We start from the raw sequence: 21,171 nt of genomic DNA, 5'->3' as shown, positions 1-21,171 counted from the left end.
ACAACCAACTATCTGGAATAGCTTCACGATTTTGGTGAATGTCTCTAGGAAGCCCGATTTATTTAGCACCCCTATACCCACGCTCACTTGTTGGCAAACCGTAACCTTATAAAGCCAAAACATGCGAATCACAGGTATTACATTTTCTTTAATACATCTTCTCAATCTAGCCTGCAGCACAGATCACACCTTTTGTATCACAATCACGTCCAGAGCTCCTCTTGTGTGTCCAGCAAGGTCAAAATTGCCAAAACTGCTTGGAGGCCAATTCAGAAAGACTGCCTGCAATGGACAGCTGTAAAATGTGACAGCAATTTCCCCAGCTCTTTCTATTATTTTCTAAAGAGGGTAATGAAGATGTTCTATTAAACCATCAGACCCAAATTAGGTTTTCAAGTTTGTGTTTTAATTTAACAAATATGTGTTGTTTATCTACCCTTTCTTAGACACTGTATAGATGCAAAGACATAATAACACCTCCTCTCAAGGAACCTGAAGTCTACTGGGAAAGGACAAACCTAACAAAAGTGGAGACAGATCCTGCTGCTTCTCAGTTCTACACAAGTCACTGGAGTGCTACTCAAGCACCACAAATGCTTCTAATCCTCTAGACAATTGTCATTCTATCAAAATTCCAGGCTACTAGCCTTTCTAAACATACACTATTAATGGCCTCAGTTCCATATTCTACCACCTTCTCTACAACTGTGTTTAAAAAACATTACATCTTCCTCTCTTGCATTTTCACTCTTTCCCCCTCTATTTGCTTCTTCCTCTCAGTCTATAAAGCATACTCATAAGTCCTTACACTTTAAACCCCAAAGAGAAAATGCCCTTGACCTCCCCTATGGCTTCTGCAACCTTGTGGCTCTCCTCATACTTCTTTGCTGCTTCTTTCTCCGGGTCCTTCAAGTGTAGATATCACTCAGAGCACAATTCTCAATCCTCCTCTTCCCCTTGGCAATTTCATGCACTTTACTATCACTCAAACTTTTAAATCCAATGTGGGCTCCCAAAGGCAGTTCCAGCCCCCACACCACTGCCCCACCACCTCAGATTCACTGCATATAAACCTAAACACACAGAAGCATCATAGTGCCTGCAGCCTCTTTCTAAATGATTCCCCCAAATAAACATATAGAGATAAGAGAGAGACAAAGCAAACACAGTGAAATTTTAATAGTTGATGAATCAGGGTGAAGGGTGGGTGCTTGCTGTATTACTCTTTTAGACTCATTCTACAGCTTTGAAATAGTTCAAACTAAAAAAGTTGGAAAAAACATGTAGGGTCAGAATTAGAGACAGAAATCAATTATCCTTGCCTTTTAGAGAGTTTATAATCGACTGCATGTGTCTAATCTAATCTACTCGCACAGGTCTGAGAATTCAATGACTGATTAATAATAAATTCAAATATACAAACAATCAAATAGCAAATATTTACTGAGGGCCTACAAAGTGGCAGCAACATGCTAAGCATTATATATGATCAACAAAGCAAATAATTAAACTGTTTTAACCTTGGGGAGAGGATCTACTCCTCTCTGCTTCCTTCAAGCCAGTTCATCTTCCTGCCTTACCTATTTTTGCTAACAGCACCATCTTCCCCAACACCAGAAAGAACCTCTGACTCCTTTTTAAGTCCTCCATATCTAAATCAGTGGCCAAGTTCTCTACAGTCTACTGCCTTCTGCCTATCTCTCCTCTCTACTTTGATGGCTACCACCTGTACCCAAGGCCCTCTTGGCCTTCCACCTGGATTCCTGCAGCAATCTCCGTCTCCTGGTTCCTACTAAGCTCTATTCAATCCTCACTTTGCCTCTATCCAGACACTCAGCTGTAAGTGAATTACAGACTGTGCTCAAAAGGGTTTCAATGATTCTCCAGTATCTATAAAACAAAATTCAAAGCTCTAGCCTGACAATGAAGAATATGTTTTATCTCTTACTATTTATCCTCCCATTTATTTCTTACTCTCCAGCCAAAGGTTGGTAGCTCACTACTGCCCAACAGTGCCCTCTCTCTGCCGTCCTTCCGCTATGTCTGCTTACACTGTTTCCTCCACCAGGGATATCCCTTACTCTTCCCTACCCCACTACTCACCTCCTCCATGAAGCCTTCAAGATCACTAGGTGCTCCAGCCACAACCCCTCATACCCAGGTCAAAGAAATCTCTCACTTTTCTCAACTTTCATAACATGTTATTTGAATTTATTTTCCCAATAATATCCATATTTCCAAATACTATTCAAAATCTGTACGTGCATTTCTTACCACCCTTACTAGATTATGAACTTCTTAAAGGCAGTTAGTTTTCGTGTATAACAGGCACTGAAGGTTCATGACAGGAATTTAATATCAACACCCTTAACAAGAATCCCTAAAAACTTTTTGAGTGTTGCCTTCCAAGCCATAAGCATTTTTCTTAAAATACTGATAATATTTTAACAATGGTATATAGTTTGTTTTTTGTGATAAAATATATAGAACATAAAATTTGCCACTTTTACCATTTTTAAGTGTACAGCTCAGTGGCACTAATTACATTCATAATGTCGTGCAACCATCACCACTATTTCCAAAATTTTCACCACACCAAACAGAAACTCTATACCCATTAAGAAATGACCCCCTATTCTCCCCTCTCATTAGCCCATGAAAACCTCTTCTTACTTTCTATCCCTGAGTTTGCCTATTCTAGGTATTTCATATAAAGTGGAATTATACAATGTTTGCCCTTTTGTGTCTAGTTTATTTCATTTAGTACAACATATTCAAGGTTCATCCATGTTGTAGCCATGTATCAGAACTTCATTCCTTTTTTCCTGGCTGTATATACCACATTTTGCATATCTTTTCATCTGTTAATGGACACCTGGGTTGTTTCCACTTTGGGGCTATATGAATACTACTACTATGAACACTGACATACAAGTATCTGTTTGAGTCTTTGTTTTCAATTATTTTAGGTACATAGCTAGGAGTAGAATTGCTGGGTCATATGCTAATTCTTTTCAGTTTTTTGAGGAACAACAGTAGTATACCTTTACAGTCCAGACAGTCTTTTAGTAAACACAACAGACACACAAGTTCCTACCCATCTGGAAAGCAATTCACTCCTGGACAGCCTCCTTTTCTTCCAACCCACTCAGGTCCCAGGTGATGATCTAATTTCCAGGACCCTGACCCTAGCCTGGGTGCTATTTTGATTGTGATGACATTCTAGTGTTCTGGTTCTCATTGTTTTTTAAAATTGCTTTTACACATGTAAAGGTACACACACTGCAATGGTAACACTCCGAATGAAAATTATAATGAAACTAAGGGCCGGCCCGTGGCTCATTTGGGAGAGTGTGATGCTGATAACACCAAGGCCACGGGTTCAGATCCCTATATAGGGATGGCCAGTTAGCTCACTTGGGAGAGCGTGGTGCTGACAACACCAAGTCAAGAGTTAAGATACCCTTACTGGTATCTTTTTTTTAAAAAAAAAAGAAAATTATAATGAAACTAAACATCATTCAGATGTTTAAGTCACATTTCTATCTTTAATGCATTTAATAACATGAGGTGAATGAAAGACTTTAAAAGGAAGGATATTTTTCAGCACATAAGATGATGTGGGATTTTGTAAAGGATGACTTCTGTGGAACCCATTTCTTATACCCAAACTTGAAAGAGGTGTATAAGACTTTACTGTTGCAAGGAAAGGATCTCTTTTCATTATAAAGCAAGGTTAGCAGCCTGAGACTTCTAAACTGACATCTCACTACTATCACCACCAATTCCAGGAGGTTTCATAAAAGGAGAAAAATACAACAATGTGAATTCACAGACACTATCTGGAAGGATATACACAAAGTGCTGACTTGGAGCATCTCTGTGCAAAGAGCAGGATTAGAAGAGGTGATGAGGGAGATCTTTCACTTTTTACGCCACAAACATCTACACTTGAATTTTTTAAAAACATGCATTCTCCTACTATTGTGTAATGGCTTAAAGGTATATTTAATACAAGTGATAAAAAAGTAATGTTAGAAAAAAAAAAAGATGAGCTATCAAAAGGAGGCTAAAAGGGCAATTCTAATAATATCACCATATATCACATACAGAAAACTCAATTATCTCAATTGAACTTTACAGCATTATAAGGTAGGTAAGCCAGATATTAGGCCTTTTTAACAGATGAGAAAAAGGTGGTTGAGAAAATTTAACTTCTTAGATAAATGCACTAAATTTTTTTTTAAAATGCTTTTCTCTTTAGCCTTTAAATCATCTTCAAAAAAGTATGGTTTGGCTGTGAAACTTTAAAACCAACTGTATCTAATTACATAATACAGTCCTCCCAGAAAAATAAAAAGCAATGATTTAGGTTTACATATTCAGGAAACAGAAAAATAATGGTCAAAATGTCGTAAAGTTATAAGAAAGAATTTTTATTTTTCTCCCCCATGCTTGAAATGTTTAATGACTTCCCAAAGACATTTTATCCTAAAATAGCACCTCCCATAAAATCTGAATTTTTAGGTTTCAAGTCACTATATAAGTTTATTCGTAATACAAATGTACCCATTAAATAAAATCTGAAGTTTAAAGGACAATGGGCAAAATATGCCATTAATTATGTGCAAACATATTTTCTAGAAGAGAGTTATATAGGTATAACTAGTCAATTATACAAAGCTTGAGCCCTGGGCTGTAAATAACCCCTGCAAAACTGACTCTAGTAGCCCAGAGTTCACCAGCTATCTAAAAGTAATAATTTTAGGGCCGGCCCGTGGCTCACTTGGGAGAGTGCGGTGCTGATAACACCAAGGCCCCGGGTTCGGATCCCATATATGGATGGCCGGTTCGCTCACTGGCTGAGTGTGGTGCTGACAACACCAAGTCAAGGGTTAAGATCCCCTTACCGGTCATCTTTTTAAAAAAATTTTAAAAAATAAAAATAAAAATAAAAGTAATAATTTTACAATCCAGGATAGGGCATGCTTTAGAGAATCATTACAGTAGTTAAGATGATATTATTTCCTAAAATAGAACCAAACAGTAGGGAAAAAAAGCTTAACCAAGTGTATAGTGAATTGGGAGACTATTCTGTGTGTGAGAGAGAAACCAAATTGCCAAGAGACTAAAAATAATAATCTGATTTATAAGGCAATATAAAGTGATTTTAAAATATTCACTTAAAATACTTTTGACCTGGTCATTGAATATAACCTGCATTTTGTTCTTAAGAAAATCTACAACATAATATGTAACATTAAGAATTTATGTTTTCATACATATTTGGCAATTGCATTTCACACAAATTTTGAAGTTCAGTAACTTCAGATCCAAATATTTTTGCCAAGTGAAGTGCTAAAATTAGTGAACATAAGCAGTGCACCTTCCTCCAAGAGAAGAATTCTACTGATTTGCAATCAGCTATTTATTGAGAGGTTACTATATGCCAAGTGCTATATTTTAATAAAGTAATGTATTTAAATTTAAAACTACACATTGAAGGGCCGGCCTGTGGCTCACTTGGGAGAGTGTGGTGCTGATAACACCAAGGCCACGGGTTCGGATCCTATATAGGGATGGCCGGTTAGCTCACTTGGGAGAGCCTGGTGCTGACAACACCAAGTCAAGGGTTAAGATCCCCTTACCGGTCCTCTTTAAAAAAAAAAAAGAAAACTACACATTGAATACTGATTGAGGAATGAAAGTCCTACAAAGAGTAAAAACATTAAGATACAGGAAGGGTGACTGGATAAGGGGCATAAAGAATAAGTATGATTTATAACTGTGAATATGCAAATAAAAAATAAATTTAAAAAATGATGGAAAAAATAAAGCTTGGGAGCATGTAGTATTAAAAAAACAGTAAGATACATTAATTGAAAACCAATTATTTAACTTATTCAAAATATAACTTATAAAATATAATTTATAGTTAATGAAATTACAACTTAATTGGGAATCAAGCTATGAAGCTCTCATGCTAAGGGAGGGATAACTAAAAACTTATTTTAAAAAAGCATGCATTTAATATATCATTTAATTCAAACATTTTAATTGAAAGCCAACTTCAAAAAGTATCCCCTAACTGGATATTATCCATTTCCATCTCCAACAATAAAGTACGTTAAAATATTAAATAATTAAATTCCATAAGGTACCAGCACAAAACATAAAACAAAACTCATTTATGAGCTGAATATTGGAACGACAGTGGTTTTTAAAAAATTTTTATTTTATTTTTTAAAAGATGACCAGTAAGGGTATCTTAACCCTCCACTTGGTGTTACCAGCACCACACTCTCCCAAGTGAGCCACAGGCCGGCCCTTAACAACCATGATTTTTGTTTTTTGAGTTTTTTAATAATATGAACTACATTTAAGAAAATGTAGTTTTATTAATATTACTTTTTACATTCTAGGATGTTTTTGCAGAGCAGTTGGGAGGGAGGTGGAGAGGGGAAAGGGGAAGGAAATGGGATGGAAGAAGGAGGAAGGAGGAGGGGTGGGATTGAGGCCTGTGGCACCCCCCTCATTCCCACAGGGGAGACCAGGGAGCTTCCAGCGGTGGCTGGAGCATTGCCAGGGTGGATGCAGATGTCAGGGAGTTGTGGCAAAAGCCCTCGCCCCCCCCCCCCACCCAGCTCGGGAACCCAGGGCCCTTCTTGCTGTGGCTTGGTGGTTATCACTGGGCTGGTTGCAAGTGGGGACAACCATGTTTTAAGACAGTAACACTTAGTAAGCCAAAAGTAGAAATTTTAATTGACATCACTTAAATGGTCCCACTGTAAGATGTCTTCTGAAAATAAAACAGTCTCTATTTTAAAAGACAACATAACACACATTCTCTCGCAAAATAAAGATGCCTGGTATTTTCTCTAAAATCAGATTTTTCTTAATGTTCAAAGGTTTCACCTTGAAAGGGTAATTAGGAGGGTTTCCAAAGATGAAAAGTTCTAAATGCCTCAGTAGCACAAACCTCTCACACGTGAACTTAGCTAAAATGACATAAAACTAAACTGTACTTATCCTATTTTTTAAAATGATAAATCCCACAAAAATCTTCAAATTATTTACGATTTTAAATTTGATTAGACTTATTCACAAGAAAGCCATTATATGTTTTGATAAATGTTTGTAAGTTTTGAAATAATCCTTTTAAAACTTTGTAATTTGATCAGCTAGAGCTGTCTGAACTCTTAAGAGATACACGTAGTAAAGAGACAATACCAAACAGGAGCAGTAACTACACAGCACAGATGTACCAGGGAATGACCATGGATTCCACAACCAATGGAAGTTACAAGGCTTCCATGTGCACAACCGTTCCATTAAAAGAGAAGGGAAAAGCATCACAGGCCTATGCCTTACCATTGCTCTACTCTCTCAACTGTCTGAAAAGATTCTTATTAGCCATGAAAGAAATCCTCAAGAATGAGTAAGTGGTTCAGTAGCAAACTACAGTTTAGGAACATTTCAAACTCGAATGACTTTCCTTACAAAATAGGACAAAATTTCAAAGAGCATCCCACACCTGATCAACATTAAGAACAAACGAAAGCGGCAATACAAAAGTCTGCATTGAACCCACTTCTCATAGGTTAGAAAGTTCACTGTTAATAAGCAAAATATTTCATTTAGCTTTTCAATCTGAGTATTTCCACATAACTTATCTTAAATTCTGTGTATGGCCACTAAATATTTTCCTGTTGGTAACTTCTACTCCAACCTATAAGTTTAGAACACTTTTGTAATCTCACATCCCGCTCCAATGCCAATCCTGAGAACTGAGAATTACGTTGTTATACTTAATTTTTAAATAGGAGTTATAGAACTGAACAATGAATCTCCCTTAAATAAATGGCTTTATTATATATACAGTTACGAATAAGTTCTTCCTCAGTTTACTGTTGACTCAGTAAAGTCATTAAGTCTTCCACCTTGACTCAACAGTAACAAAATGGCTATTCTAAGTGACCAAGAAACCCTTCGGAAGCTGGTTTCAAGTAGTTTTAAAACTGAAACACACACATATATAATCTGAATAAAGCAATATTGAGGAAAAACACCCCATGGAAGAATTTAAATCTGTATTTGAAACAAACATTTTTACCAAAGCCACAAATTATTCCCAGAATTGCTCTGCCAAAAGTCCAACGCAAAATTCATATACTATGAAATAAGTGAGGAACCAGTGTTTGATTTAATTCTATGCTCCATTAGCTGAGAAGAGCTTGAAAAAGAGATTACCATAGCAAAACAGGTTCCTAAACCAAAATGTACCTATCCTCTAAAAGGTTTTACATTATTCTTAATGACATATCAAAGATCCACGATAAAATTTTGAAAAACCCAAGATACAGTTCAGAAGATTTTAAAAAATTTAAAGGGTACACCTTTAAATTAACTTTACTATTTGGTTTCATATATGTAAATGTCCACTCCAAGTAAACCCATTACGTCTCTTCAACACGGTACTGAGCTTGTCAGAGGCTCATCAAAACATTACTCAGGTTAATAAATTTCAGCTATTACTGGATGTTAGCACCAAATCAAGCATTAAGCAAAGAATAAATGCAACAGCCCACAACTTTGATAGAGGTCAGAAGAATTTTATAAAGAAAAAAATCTGAAAGGGAGCTCACCTGCAGTTGGGTGGAGGGTCTAAAGTGATGTCTGCCAGTTCCTTCTGAATCCTGGAGTCAGGCCATGAGAGAAAGAGACAAACACAAGAAACATTAAGGCGCTGGCAGCCTCCCACCTGTACCGTACAGGTGTGGCAAGTAAACCTGGCCGCGATCATACGATTCTACTAGGGACTGAGGAAACTACACAGCCCGAGCTCAGATCCGAGTTTAGGAAAAAGCTGCTTTCCCAGAGGCAGTGAGCCGGCGGACCCGGGCCTCTTATCTATAACGTCTGGGCTCCAATCTTGACTCGCACACAAGGGAGTTCTGCTTCTCGGTGTTTTCCACGTAGGAAATAACTTCACAGGGTCTCACTTGCAGACTAGTCTCCTGAATCCCTCCCCTGCATCTCCGCTCGCCGGGACCGAGAAACCACAGCCATCGGTAGGACGCGACAGTCTCCGGCCTCACCCTACCCCTCGGGGCCCGCCAGGGTCTTGCGCCCCCAGATGCCCTGACTCCCATCCCCGGAGGACGTCCCCCCGGGCCGAGGGTTCCCGGATCAGCCCGACAACCGCCCCCCACGGCCGCCCCGAGTCCTCAGTGACGAAGGCAACATGGCCGCTCCCCGCGAGGCCCCTCGGGCCCTGGCTGACCTGCCCGCCGTCGCGGGATGCGGCGGCGACCCAGGCCGCGGGGCGCACCTCCGGGTTGGTAGCTCCCGGCCGCCGGCGCCGCCGCCGCGCCTCCCCGCCCCCACCCCGCGCGCCGACGGCCCCGCGCGCGTGTGAAGTTCTGGCCCGGCCAGGGGACGGGGGTGGCCGCACAGGGCAGGCGCCTCCGCAGCCCGCCTCCCGCGCTCGGAACCTCGGCCCAGGCGCCAACTCCCCCGCCCGCCCTCCAGCACGACCCCCAGGGGCCCGCCAGCCCGCACAGGTGCACCGCCCCGGCCTCCGCCCCGCACGCTCGCTCGGACCTCCGGGCCCCCTTTCCGGACCGGCTCTTCTCAGGACGTCGTCTAACTTCCCCTCGGTCTGACCCACTTCCTTCTCCGAGGCCCGCTCCCCGGCGCACACTGGACCCAGACCCAGGACCCCCCGTTTTCTCCCCCCGCACCAACCCACGTCTTCACAAAGCGCCCCATCCCCCACTCCTAGGCAGAAGCCACCAGGCAGTTCACACCAAGCCCTGGCCTTTGTCTTCTGCTTACCTAGGCGCTCAGAGCATCAGTTAATAGGACAAAGTTGGGGACCTTTAAGCTTCTTCCACCTTCTAAACGGTGCCTATTTTCATAACCTTTCCTCCTCCTATCATATAAAGCCCTACGGGGCTATGTTACAACTTAAAAATCTCACGAGGCAGCTCTGTAGTTTAAAAAAAACCACACACACACCACACGCACACGCACACGCGACAATTTGAATCACAATGGATGCTTTTCTCTTTACAAAGGTTTTCTGAAAGTAGGAAAAGACGCTGGCTATGTGCGAGGAGGAACAGGTTTTAGATGGTGGTGTTTTTTCAGTGTTATAAATAAAAAGAAATTAAGGGTGATGACTGGGGAAGTTCTTTAAACCTTCCTTCTGGAGGACATTTCGTTGTCCCCTACAAAACTGGTCTTTAGAAAGGGGTTTTGTTCACAATCTCTATTAACATCTCTTTATCAGTATTCTGCTAAGTTAAATTCTGCTAACAATAAGCACGCAGTTCTGAAACACTCACAGCCCTGCTGTTTGACTCATTACCTACGTTAAACTAAAAGTTTGGAACCCAGGTTTACTGATTCTTTACCCACATCTTTCAGAATTGACTGTATTTTAAGACCTAGGTACATAAGCAAAAACGTCCTCCCCTTGAGCACAACGCATCTAACAATACATAATGACTTCAGTTCTCCTTGCCAAGCCAACTTTCTACTACAAGAAATTGACTGAAAATGTAGTTACTTCTCTAATACCTGAAAAGTGTGGTACCAGACAGCTTTATCCTCTTCATCTCAACAGCCAGCATTTGCACCATTTCCAGAGTACTGGCAAGATTTACAAGAGTAACTCATACATAGGTCCCATAGAGTAATTCTTGTTCAGACAACTCTCACTGGGGGCTTTCCTCTTACCCGTGGTTTAGAAACCACTTTCCAACATGCAGTTAGTAACCTGTCAGTCTGCCAATTCAGGCTTCATCTCCTGGTAAATGTGCTCCCGTCCAATTCTATGGGCAACACCTACCTTCCAAAATGTATTTCACAGAGCAGACTCTACAGGGTCCCACTAACATCAATTTTCCCCTCTTACTCTTTCCTGGATACACTGTCCCTCTTTTTACCTTTTCTATTAACCTCTTCTATTTAACACTAACAGCCACTCTTTCAGCAAGATATCCAGGGAGCTAAATTCACAGAAAAAAAACCAAACAAACCTGACGTTAACTTATAGGTAAAATTACTATTTGTAGCTTACCACCTTTAATTTTCTACACCTACCATCTCTTTCCCAGCCATTTCCAAGTAAGTTTTTAACTTCCTTAGCATACAGTGAATTACAGGGAGGGGTTTTTCATAAATGGACAAATCTGTCTATTGAAAAACCCTTTCCTGTAATTCACTGACACAAAGACTATTTCATACCTGTGTCTCTACCCCCAAATATATTCATGTACAGCAGAGATATCCAGCAAAATATAAAAATACTGATGACCTAAAGCAAATATCCTGCCTTGGGCAGGTCAGGCCAAAAGGTGAGTGAGGATCAGGGAGCCTAGAGGCGTTGGGGGGTGTGGAGGAGTGGGGAACGGACAACACAAAGTGGGCAGGGTGGATGCCAGGTACTGGGAGAACCAGCACAGGGCGAATCAATGAGGGCCGGTTAGCACTCCTGGGAAGCTGAGATAGTATCAAACCTACCCTCTGAAAATGGGGACAATCTTGCCGAGGCAACTTGCCACTTAACTCAGGACCTCCATACTATTTACAATAAGCTAAAGTCACTCCTTCATCAGCTCATGATTAGGTCACCAAATCACTTCACCAAATTTTCAAATTTCAAGACAGGGAGCATGAAAGAAAAAACTCTCAAACTCAGAGTTCCAAGCTCTCTACCCAGCAGAGAGGTAGAAAGCCTCATGTTCCATTTTATTTTAAATTCTTTTAAGAAAGTTATTCCTATCTAACCCATCCTTTGGATTCCTCGCTATCTTCCTGGCTTGCCTCTTTTAAAGTTTAACAGCTATCTAACTGAAAGCAGAAGGATTTATGAAAGGGTGTCTGGGGATTCCCAAAAATCTGCTATAGATTATTTTAAGGGTCATGGGGATCAGAGGATATTACTAAAGGAAAAAGGAGATAGAAAAAAATAGCTATTTCCAGAGACATAAGGAAAAGAAAAAGGAAAGAGCCACTGCTGGAATTCAATTGAAAAAAAGGTGAAGTAACATTTTTACAGCATAATAGGAGAGCAAATAGCATTGAAAAAAAGAGTCTCCCAGGGCCGGCCCGTGGCTCACTTGGGAGAGTGTGGTGCTGATAACCAAGGCCACGGGTTCGGATCCCTATACAGGGATGGCCGGTTAACTCACTTGGGAGAGCATGGTGCTGACACCACCAAGTCAAGGGTTAAGATCCCCTTACCGGTCATCTTTAAAAAAAAAAAAGTGTCTCTGAAATTTGGTACACTGAAGTTCTTAAAGAGAACAAAAAAGAATCCCAAACAGAACCTAGAATAACCATTTTACAATCTTTTATTGATTCATTCACCTCAACTCTCCAAATCAGAAAAATCTCTTTAAATTCCACTATAGAACTTCTGTTTTTATCTACAATATTTTGTACCCGCTAATTATCATTGGGTTACTTATTCCTTACACAATTTGTGGAGAAAGCTCTCTTCAAAAAAGATCATCGTGCAACAGGTGAGGAGGAAGTAAGATGGTCCTAGGATTCATTTTGATATGAGTTGACCGGGCAGGTAGTAATTAAGAAGTGGGATGACAGCCTTAGGGTGGGGTCACAGATCAGTGACTAACAGGACAAGTAATCTGAAATCAGATTTGGGGGTCACTTATAAAAGTTAAGGAAGTACAAACTTCAGCAAGAAATGGGAGAGGCAAGCCGCAACAGCTGCATGTGTACAATGATTAAAAGAAAAACAGAAGAAGCAATAGAGAAAATAATTAGGACCTCCAAGGTCCTTTTTTCATTTTTAAGAACACATAAACCCTCATTGGGAGGCAGACCAGTGCAAGCAAGAGGCAGTTCAGAAAATAGGAAGCCTACGGAAAAAAGAGTACGGTACCTCTTGGCGCTGGTGGAGAGGAGCTTGGAGTTTTTGCTCATGCTGACTTTACTCTCCTTCTTCTTGGGGGTGTTTGTTTCTTTCTCGGTTTGCTGGTTGGAGGACGAAGATGAAGAGGAGCTGGTGCTGGCCCTCGAATCGTCATCCGACATAGCGAACCCCCCACCCCACCCCGCAAACAGCCCCTGCAGGGGGAGGGAAACAAAACAGAAACACACAAACCATGCAGACAGTGTCAATAAGGAACTCAGGTGCTGTCAGGAGGGCACTGACCAGGGGTGCACCCGGCCGCCCACTCTCCGCCACTCGCTTTTCAAAGTCTCCAGGCCCATTAAGGCTTTTGCAAATCGGATGCGGCTAGTTTGTTTATTTTTGGCCCCAAGTGTAGGACGCTGTGGGAAAACCGTCAGAAGCAGGGGGAGAGGCCCTTCCCTCGCCCCCCGGGACTCCCCAGCAGGCCAGGAGGGCAGGGCGGGGAGCGAGGGGCGCCTCGGCGGGACGAGGAGGGAAGGTCCCGGCGGCCGTCCGGCCTCGGGGCTGATTTGCGTCCGCTTTCCGGGGGTCGCGGAGGGACGGACCCCCGGCGAGACTGCGGGGGCCACGAGTGGAGTTTAGCGAGGTCGGGAAGAGAGGAGGGGCGGGAAGGAGTAAGAGAGGAAGCCGAAACGGGGGGACGGAGGCGGGGAGCGGGCGCCCGGGTGGGGGAAGGGAGAGGCCGGCGGGGGGGCAGGGGCGACAAGGCCCTAGGCCCCCGCGCCGCGCCCCGACACCCCTTCCCGCCGGACTGCCCCTCGGCTGCCCCGCTCAGGGCTGCGTGGCCGGGGCGGGGGTCCTGAGCACACGCCCGATCGCCACCCTGAAGGGGGATGGGGGTGCCGGGGTGGGGGAGCTCGGCCTCCGCAGCTAAAGAACAACAATGAGCCCGTCGGCCCCGGAGGGGTTAATTCCCGCGGGCCCCTGCCCCGGGGGAAAACGGGGCTCCCCCGACTCCCCCTCCCCCGCTCTCGGCCCACCTCAGCGGCCAGCGGGGGGCTCCCGGGGCAGCGCTGACAGTTCGAGCCACAATGCCCCCCAACCCCCCCCGACGCGGGCGGCCCCCGCACCCCACGCGGCCCGGGGTCCCTGCCCATCCCCCGCGGGCGGGCCCCGGACCCCTGGGGCTCCCCGGCCCCTCTCCGCCCCCCCTCCAGCCCGGTGCCCGGCGGCCCGGGCGGCGCAGGTCGGAGGCGGCGGCGAGGGGTGTCCCCGAGGCCCGGCGGCGCGGCCGGGGGGCGGCGGGCGGCGGGGGGGATCCCCGTACCTCTCTTTGTGTCTGGCTCCTCCGTGCCGCCGCGGCGGCTGCTGCTGCGGCTGCGGCTGGGCCTGGCCACTCGTGTCTCTCTCTCGCTGGGAGAGAAGCGGAAGTGCAGCAACAGCAACTATTAAACAGGCAATGGCTTCCCCCAGCCACACACGCTCGCACACACACCACTCCTCCTCCTCCTCCTCCTCGCCCTCACCCCTCCCCCACTCGGCCCGGTCCCACCCACCCGCGTTCCCCTCCCCCTGCAACACCTCGGGGTGGGGGGACGCGAGGAGGACACAGGGGACCCCGGGGAATGCTGACCCCCTCCCTACCCACACCCCCACCCCAGCGCCTCCTTGGGACGCCCGGGAAGGGGTAAGGGGTGTCAATTTTCTCTCAAGTGGTTTGGGGACCGGGATTCTGGGCGGGACAGGGGAAGCCGGTGGAGATGTGGGGGGGCGCTGGGAACGATTAGAACTAGATGGACTAGGGGGTCGCGAGAGGAAGTTCTTCCCAATGAGGGCTTTTGGGAAGGGCGGGAGGGAGGGAGAAAGGTGACAAATTGGTGAAAAAGATGGTAATCTGTTGTCAAGGACTTTGGACTAGAGAATGCAGCGGGAACTCCTATAAAAGTGATCTGTTTAAAAAGAAAAAAGAGATCCCATAACTGGGGTTTCCTTGGGGCCGGCACTGGCTTCTCCTGGCAATTTACCTGCTAGGAGCAGAGGTCAGTATAGGCACGCCTGTAAGAAAATCCCAAACTATGAGTTTTCTGCTTAGAGCCCGAGACACGTGCAATTTTTACATTAGATTCTCTCAGTCACTTTTTATAGAAAGTGTGATGTGGTTTTACAAAACTGATACAAAGGATTTCGTGATAGGTAAAAACAACGTGTAACAGGCTTGCACATGTGAGAAATCATTGGGAATAAGCCATAGACTACTGAATTAGACTGGATTTAGAATTTTGGGTGTCAGTTTGCATTAGATATAAAGTTTGGTTTTTGGAAACTGGATGGAAATTTCTGGGGACCGCTGTCCCTTCTTAGCTACAATATAAATGCTATTCAAATTACATTTTTAGAATAATCACTCAGCAATTCTTCTGAATTGTTCCTTATTTAGCATTTTTACCAAAGTTGATTTTTTAAATATTAAGCCATCAAATGATGATTTGTTTCTCACCTTAGTTGCCACTTCAGTTGAAGGGATCTGAAGAGACGTATGCCAATCAAATAGAAGAGTGCCACGCATACAAGGTCTTGTACATTAAGGAGACAGCCCAGTCAGACTTCTATGGGCCACTCTAAATTATCTCATTCAAATTGCCATCATTTTCTATGGCAACAGTGGCTTCAGTTACCACAGGACAACACAAACAAGATATAAAGCCCATGGCATATCCAGTAACCAGGAAAACAAGCATTCTCACTACCCAGCTAAACCCCTCCTAGCCCTCAGCCTGAAACTCCAGTTTTATCAAGACTCATAAAGTAATTGTGCCCACTTTTTGCTCAATCCTTACTAGGAAACCTATATCTACCAGGAGTTGTCTTAGAATCAAGGAGTTCAAAAGCTGGAAGAAACTTTAAGCTCATTTTTTCAGCCTCCTACTTCCAGACAGAGATATCCCTCCACCGCCCAACTGCATATGGATTTTGAAAAGATCCCCAGACATACCCTTTCTTAGAGTTTGGTTTCAAGAGTCCTGGTGCAGCATATAAAAATGATAATATTCCCTTCTGTAGATATTTGAAAACAAACAAAAAAATCTCCTTAAAAACAGGTTGTAAAAATAGTAAAAAAAACCCAGGTTGTATACTTTTCATACTTCCGATAAAAAAGATATAAACTCAAGACAAAAGAAGCAAAGATAAACTCAGGATGAGGAGAATAATTTTAAAAGTTATTTAAAATGAGATTTCCTTTTACAAAAATTTGGACTTCTGATACTTAGATATACATGTTTACACTGTGAGTACAACCAGTAAAAACTCATATATATATAAAGACAAGAGCTGGCAGAGATCACAGGAAAATAAAAGGTTTGATTTGATGAAATGACCAGGACAATAGATGAATTTTTCTTTAATAATGGTTTACATAAATTGTATACTTGGATACTAACTATAATAATTTAAAAAAACAACAACAACTGAGCATGGTGTTTTGTGTTTCATTGTTGATGCTTGGTTTGGACCAGTCCCTGGGGAAATAAATTATGAAATCCAAGGGCTCTTCCTATTTAGGGAAGTGCTTTCCCAACCACCTGTCCCTCTAATCTCTAATACACACTAGTTTAGGTTAGTGTTTTATGATTTTGAAATGACCTGCAGAGGGGGAATAAAAACCTCAAAATGTCTAGGGAAAATCCACTGCTCTCAAAAGGCTAAACTTTATCTCAGATTATTTTAAATATACAGTTATCTTAGGGAAAAAAATTCATTTACATCCTTCTAATTCTTCTATTTATTAACTACAAAGCCTAAGGAGCTAAATTGACCTCCCTGAGCCTGTTTCCTCATCTAGAGAATACTTGTGCTTTACTGACTTGCACGATCCGATTTAAATCGAAGATAAAAGTGGTTTATTAATTGTTATGCCAAGTAAACTATTAATAATTCCACCTTGGTTCTGCTTCTCAGGGATTTTGTTAGAGTGTGGGGGTCTTTATGATTTAGAATTGATGACAAGTATAAGAAACCTTCTAGGACAATAGAGTGAGGGAATCATAGGATTTTATCACTAGAAGGTGCCTAAGATATCTCCTAGTTCACACTCATGTTACAAATGAAGAAATCAAGGGAAAGAAAGCTGGTATGTCTTATCCTGGGTCATGCAGAAAATCGGTGACAAAACTGTGATTATGACCCATGCTGACCACAGATGATATTATCAGTTCTGGAAATATTGGGGTGGAGGAAGAGCCTCAATTACATTGGAGAAAAATATATTAAACGTGAAAGAACTCTGATAATATTTTCAAGAATATATTAATAGGCTGGCCGTTTAGCTCAGTTGGTTAGAGCACAGTGTTAAAACACCAAGGTCAAGGGATCAGATCCCCATAACAGCCAGCCGCCAAAAAAAAAAAAAAAAAAGAATATGTTAACAATCAAGACATAGTTGGTAAAGTGGGAAGACGGAAGGAAGCTTTTTGTAATATTTACGTGAACAAACTAATGGCCACTACTGAAGTTTCCCACCCTCCATCCTGAGAATAATCCCCATTTGTTTACCTTACATTTGTGGATATATTTTAAATAGGTAATACATTTTCATGCTGTACTATTCTAGAGAAACCAGGGGGTATGCCACAAAATATCATTTTGCCCCTTGTCCCACCCCCAATTTCCTTTGGAGGAAGCACTTTTATGTTGTAGTCTCTGCAATGTGCAAGCAAATGCATACATATACATTGAATGTTGATTAGAATGCTCAATTTGTAATTTAAAAATGCATGTAGTCACAGAAGCCCAAATGGCATAGCATTGTGACATCTCGTGGGCTTTGAGAAAGTGGGCTTCAGTTTTTACTAGTACCTATTCCTGGTTCTCAAAATGATCCAACTCTCTTTTTAAAGTCATCTTTAGAGTATCAAGTACTTTTAAGTAGAGGTACTTGAAGATCAAGGTGCTAGCTGATCCCTAGGAGGTGAAATGATACAGTTGATTAGAAGAGAGAGACCCAGTCTAACTTTTGAGCACTCCTGTTTATGTCTTGTTGCTGACACTGAAATTCAAGTATATCATAAAGATGACCGTTCTCTTTGGCCAATTTCATGTCCAAAGAATTGTCAAGCAAATAACACTTGTTAATATCATTTTTTAAACTTACCTTATGGTTCAATAGAAAGGATTTCCTTTTTCTATCAAAAGAAAAAAAAAATCTTGTGTTTGGAATTTAAAAAGAACTTATACAAAGGCTTTCTGGAGACGATGGACTCATTGTGGATTTCAGTCTACTTGTTTCACTTTATAATGCTCCTTTGGCTGAAAAATCCATTCCTTATACAGAAAGATAAGAAAGGTTTGCAAAGAAGAGATAATTCCATGAAGCCTAATGAGATCTGGAGCTTTTATTTTCAATTCAGGCCATCTTTCCATAAGCTTTAAGAAAAAAAAAAGAAATCAAGAACAAAAACCACTGATCCAACCGAAGGACCCTAAGCATTGTTGGACTTTATTGGTTCTGAATGTTGCCATTACAGAAGCCAGGGTGGAACTAAATTATTTTTTTGACCACATGGAGGCATTGAACAACCATGTGATTTTCAAAATTCACCAAGACTTGATAAGAGTCTAATGCTCTCTGAGGCAAGGGCAAAAATGTTTATTTGATGTCCACAAATGGATAGTGTTAGTACGAAAGCACTCTTTTCAATTTATAATTTAGCATCTCCTCTGTAGGAACTGTTTTCTAAACAAACTAGCCTTCTTCAACCTTTGATATTGATCATATAAGGACAGACTATATTTGAATATATTGGGTTGTAGTTTGAGCAGTTTGGTTTAGTAGTGTCTGAAATCTTTTCCTGAATTTAACACTCTTTCAGTTTACTGAAATTTGCAGAAATTAAACGATAGGGAAAAATTACTTTTATTTCATGCTCTCATTTACCTATCACAAAACCTATTTTTAGAAAAAAATACCATCTTCCTACAGTTCCACAGTGTGGCAAATCTATAGTTAGGGATCCAGTTTTGAATCCAAAATTTACCTCAATAATTGCAAACCCCAGAAGCAATCAGCAGCAAAGATAAAGATACCAATCTTGACTTGCTAAGCCTACACGACAAGTTCTCTCTTTGCCACAGTTAGTAGTCATGTCTGAGCTTCAAATCAATTAATCAAGAAATATTTTTTAGTTAGCCTACGTGGGCTAAGCATAGTGCTGAGGGCCATGGCAGATGTAAAGAAATCTAAGAGGCACCCTCTGGCCTCCAGCAAGGGCCAGGAGAGAAGGGCAGGTAGATGTGGGAAGGTAGAGAGGCATTCTCAGGTATTCAAATGGCATTGAAAAAGACGGAAAAATATCAGACCCAAAACATTCTATTATTAAAATATAAAATTGCAAATATATAAATTATAAACTATTTTATTAAAATAATATTTTATTAAAAACAAAAAGAAAAAACTAGCCTTCAAAAATGTCATTGGCATGAAAGACAAAGAAAAGTTGAGATTCCAGATTAAAGGAGACTACAGAGCCATAAGAACTACATGTAATATGTGATCCTGTAATGGTTGGAAAAAATATGTAAAGGACAGAATTGGGTCAATTGAAGTTAGATTAGATAAAAGTATTGTATTGATGTTCAATTTCCTGAAGTTGTTAACTACACTGAATATTTTTGTTTTAAGGAAATACACACAAATATTAAGGGATAAAATGTTATGATATCTGCAAACTATTTTAAATAGCTGAGAAAAAGAAATAACAATGTGGGTATGTAGAAAGAGACGGGGAGAAAGAGAGAGAAAGAACAACAAAAACAAAGTGCCAAAATGTTACAAATTGGTGATTCTGGGTAAAGAGTGTAGAGACATTCTTTGTATCATTTTTGTGACTTTCCTGTAAATTTCAAATTTAAAAAAAAACGTGTAGTTACCTCAGAGGGAATGAAATGGAGGGGAATGAAGGAGAGATTGCTTATTTACATATTTAATGATTGCTCATTTCATATTTCTGTATTGTTTCACTTCTTAAAATAAATATGTATGAATTTAGTACACTTAAAATCCAACCACTAAATCTTTAAAGAAAAAAAAAACATGGAAGCGGGAAAATGCAGTAAGTGATTGGGGAGACCAGGAATTGACTGATTTGGTTAAAGGACTAAGTGAGTGAATGGATAGAAAGAAGGCTGAAAAGCAAGTACTGCGAGCTTGTGGAGGCCCTCAAAGGTGGGCTAAGAAGCCGGGGATTCATTACGGGATGAAAGGTTCAAGGGAAGACATGAGAGGCCTTTTAGCCTATGGGTATTTTAAGAAGATTGGTTTGATAAAAAAGCCAAAAAGGAATCAAGGAAACCAAGGAGGAAACCATTGAGGAAACCTAAGCTGAGGGAAGAAGCTCCTAATTCCTAATTCTCTACGCTTATATTAATTAATTAATTCATTAATTTCAAATATTCATGAAATACAAAGCTGATTGTCCCCCCCTCCTGCCCATGATGTGGGGGCCAGATTCATATTGGGGACATACCCATTACCAGAAATTGCTTTTTTACCCTTTGTCCCCTTCCAATTATCCCCCAATGTGCTTATATTAATTAGTTAATCACTGGTTAATGCTGAAGCTCTGGAAATTGAAGGCCCGAGATAGCCGAGAATTTGTCTGCTTAGAACTGTTTAAAATAGTGCTTGACACTTAGTAGACGTACAATAAAAAATTAATGAGGTAGGGAATGAAAACTATCCTTGTCTTTAGTAGTACTATTTTTCCCCTTTTCCCATATTCTCTGATGTTCCATCATTCACTCACATGAGGGTACTTCAAAAAGTTCATGAAGGGCTGGCCCGTGGCTCACTCGGTAGCATGTGGTGTTAATAACACCAAGGCCACGGGTTTGGATCCTATATAGGGATGGCCGGTTTGCTCACTGGTTGAGCTTGGTGCTGACAACACCAAGCCAAGGGTTGCAATCCCCTCACCAGTCATCTTTAAAAAAAAAAAAAAAGTTCATGAAAATATTTGTATTATCTTTTAATTCTATTTTTCCACGGACTTTTTGAAGTACCCTCACACATGATTACACTATCAAGCAATTGACAAGGAACGTGGGGGGTGTGGTTGTTCCCAGAAGGAACATGGGTGACCCCAGAGTGAGGCCTGAAGTGACACTCTCAGCCCCCCATCATGAAAAGGAATCCCAACCTTGACATCAGAGTTACAGAATTCCAAATTGGCCAAGCTCTAGAGATCATCAAGTGTATCCCGTTCTACTGACAGATGAGGAAGCTGAGG

At 41.7% G+C, this 21,171-nt stretch overlaps 1 protein-coding gene across 1 annotated transcript in view; it reads right to left on the bottom strand.

Annotated features, from left to right (window-relative positions):
• Positions 1-14,379, bottom strand: part of UBE2E1 (ubiquitin conjugating enzyme E2 E1) — a 64,851-nt gene extending 50,472 nt beyond the window's left edge. Inside the window, exons 1-3 of the mRNA XM_063114354.1 lie at positions 14,217-14,379; positions 12,917-13,101; positions 8,646-8,696 (exon numbers count right to left, since the gene is read on the bottom strand). Of these exons, the coding sequence (XP_062970424.1) occupies positions 8,646-8,696; positions 12,917-13,068 (203 nt within the window). The 5' untranslated portion in view covers positions 13,069-13,101; positions 14,217-14,379. The remainder of the gene's footprint in view (positions 1-8,645; positions 8,697-12,916; positions 13,102-14,216) is intronic.
• Between the last annotated feature and the right edge of the window lie 6,792 nt (positions 14,380-21,171).

Source organism: Cynocephalus volans, chromosome 11 (genome assembly GCF_027409185.1).
Source record: "Cynocephalus volans isolate mCynVol1 chromosome 11, mCynVol1.pri, whole genome shotgun sequence".
Lineage (NCBI taxonomy): Eukaryota > Metazoa > Chordata > Mammalia > Dermoptera > Cynocephalidae > Cynocephalus > Cynocephalus volans.
Note: the sequence above shows the minus strand (reverse complement) of the source record. Positions and strands in the feature narration are given on the sequence as shown.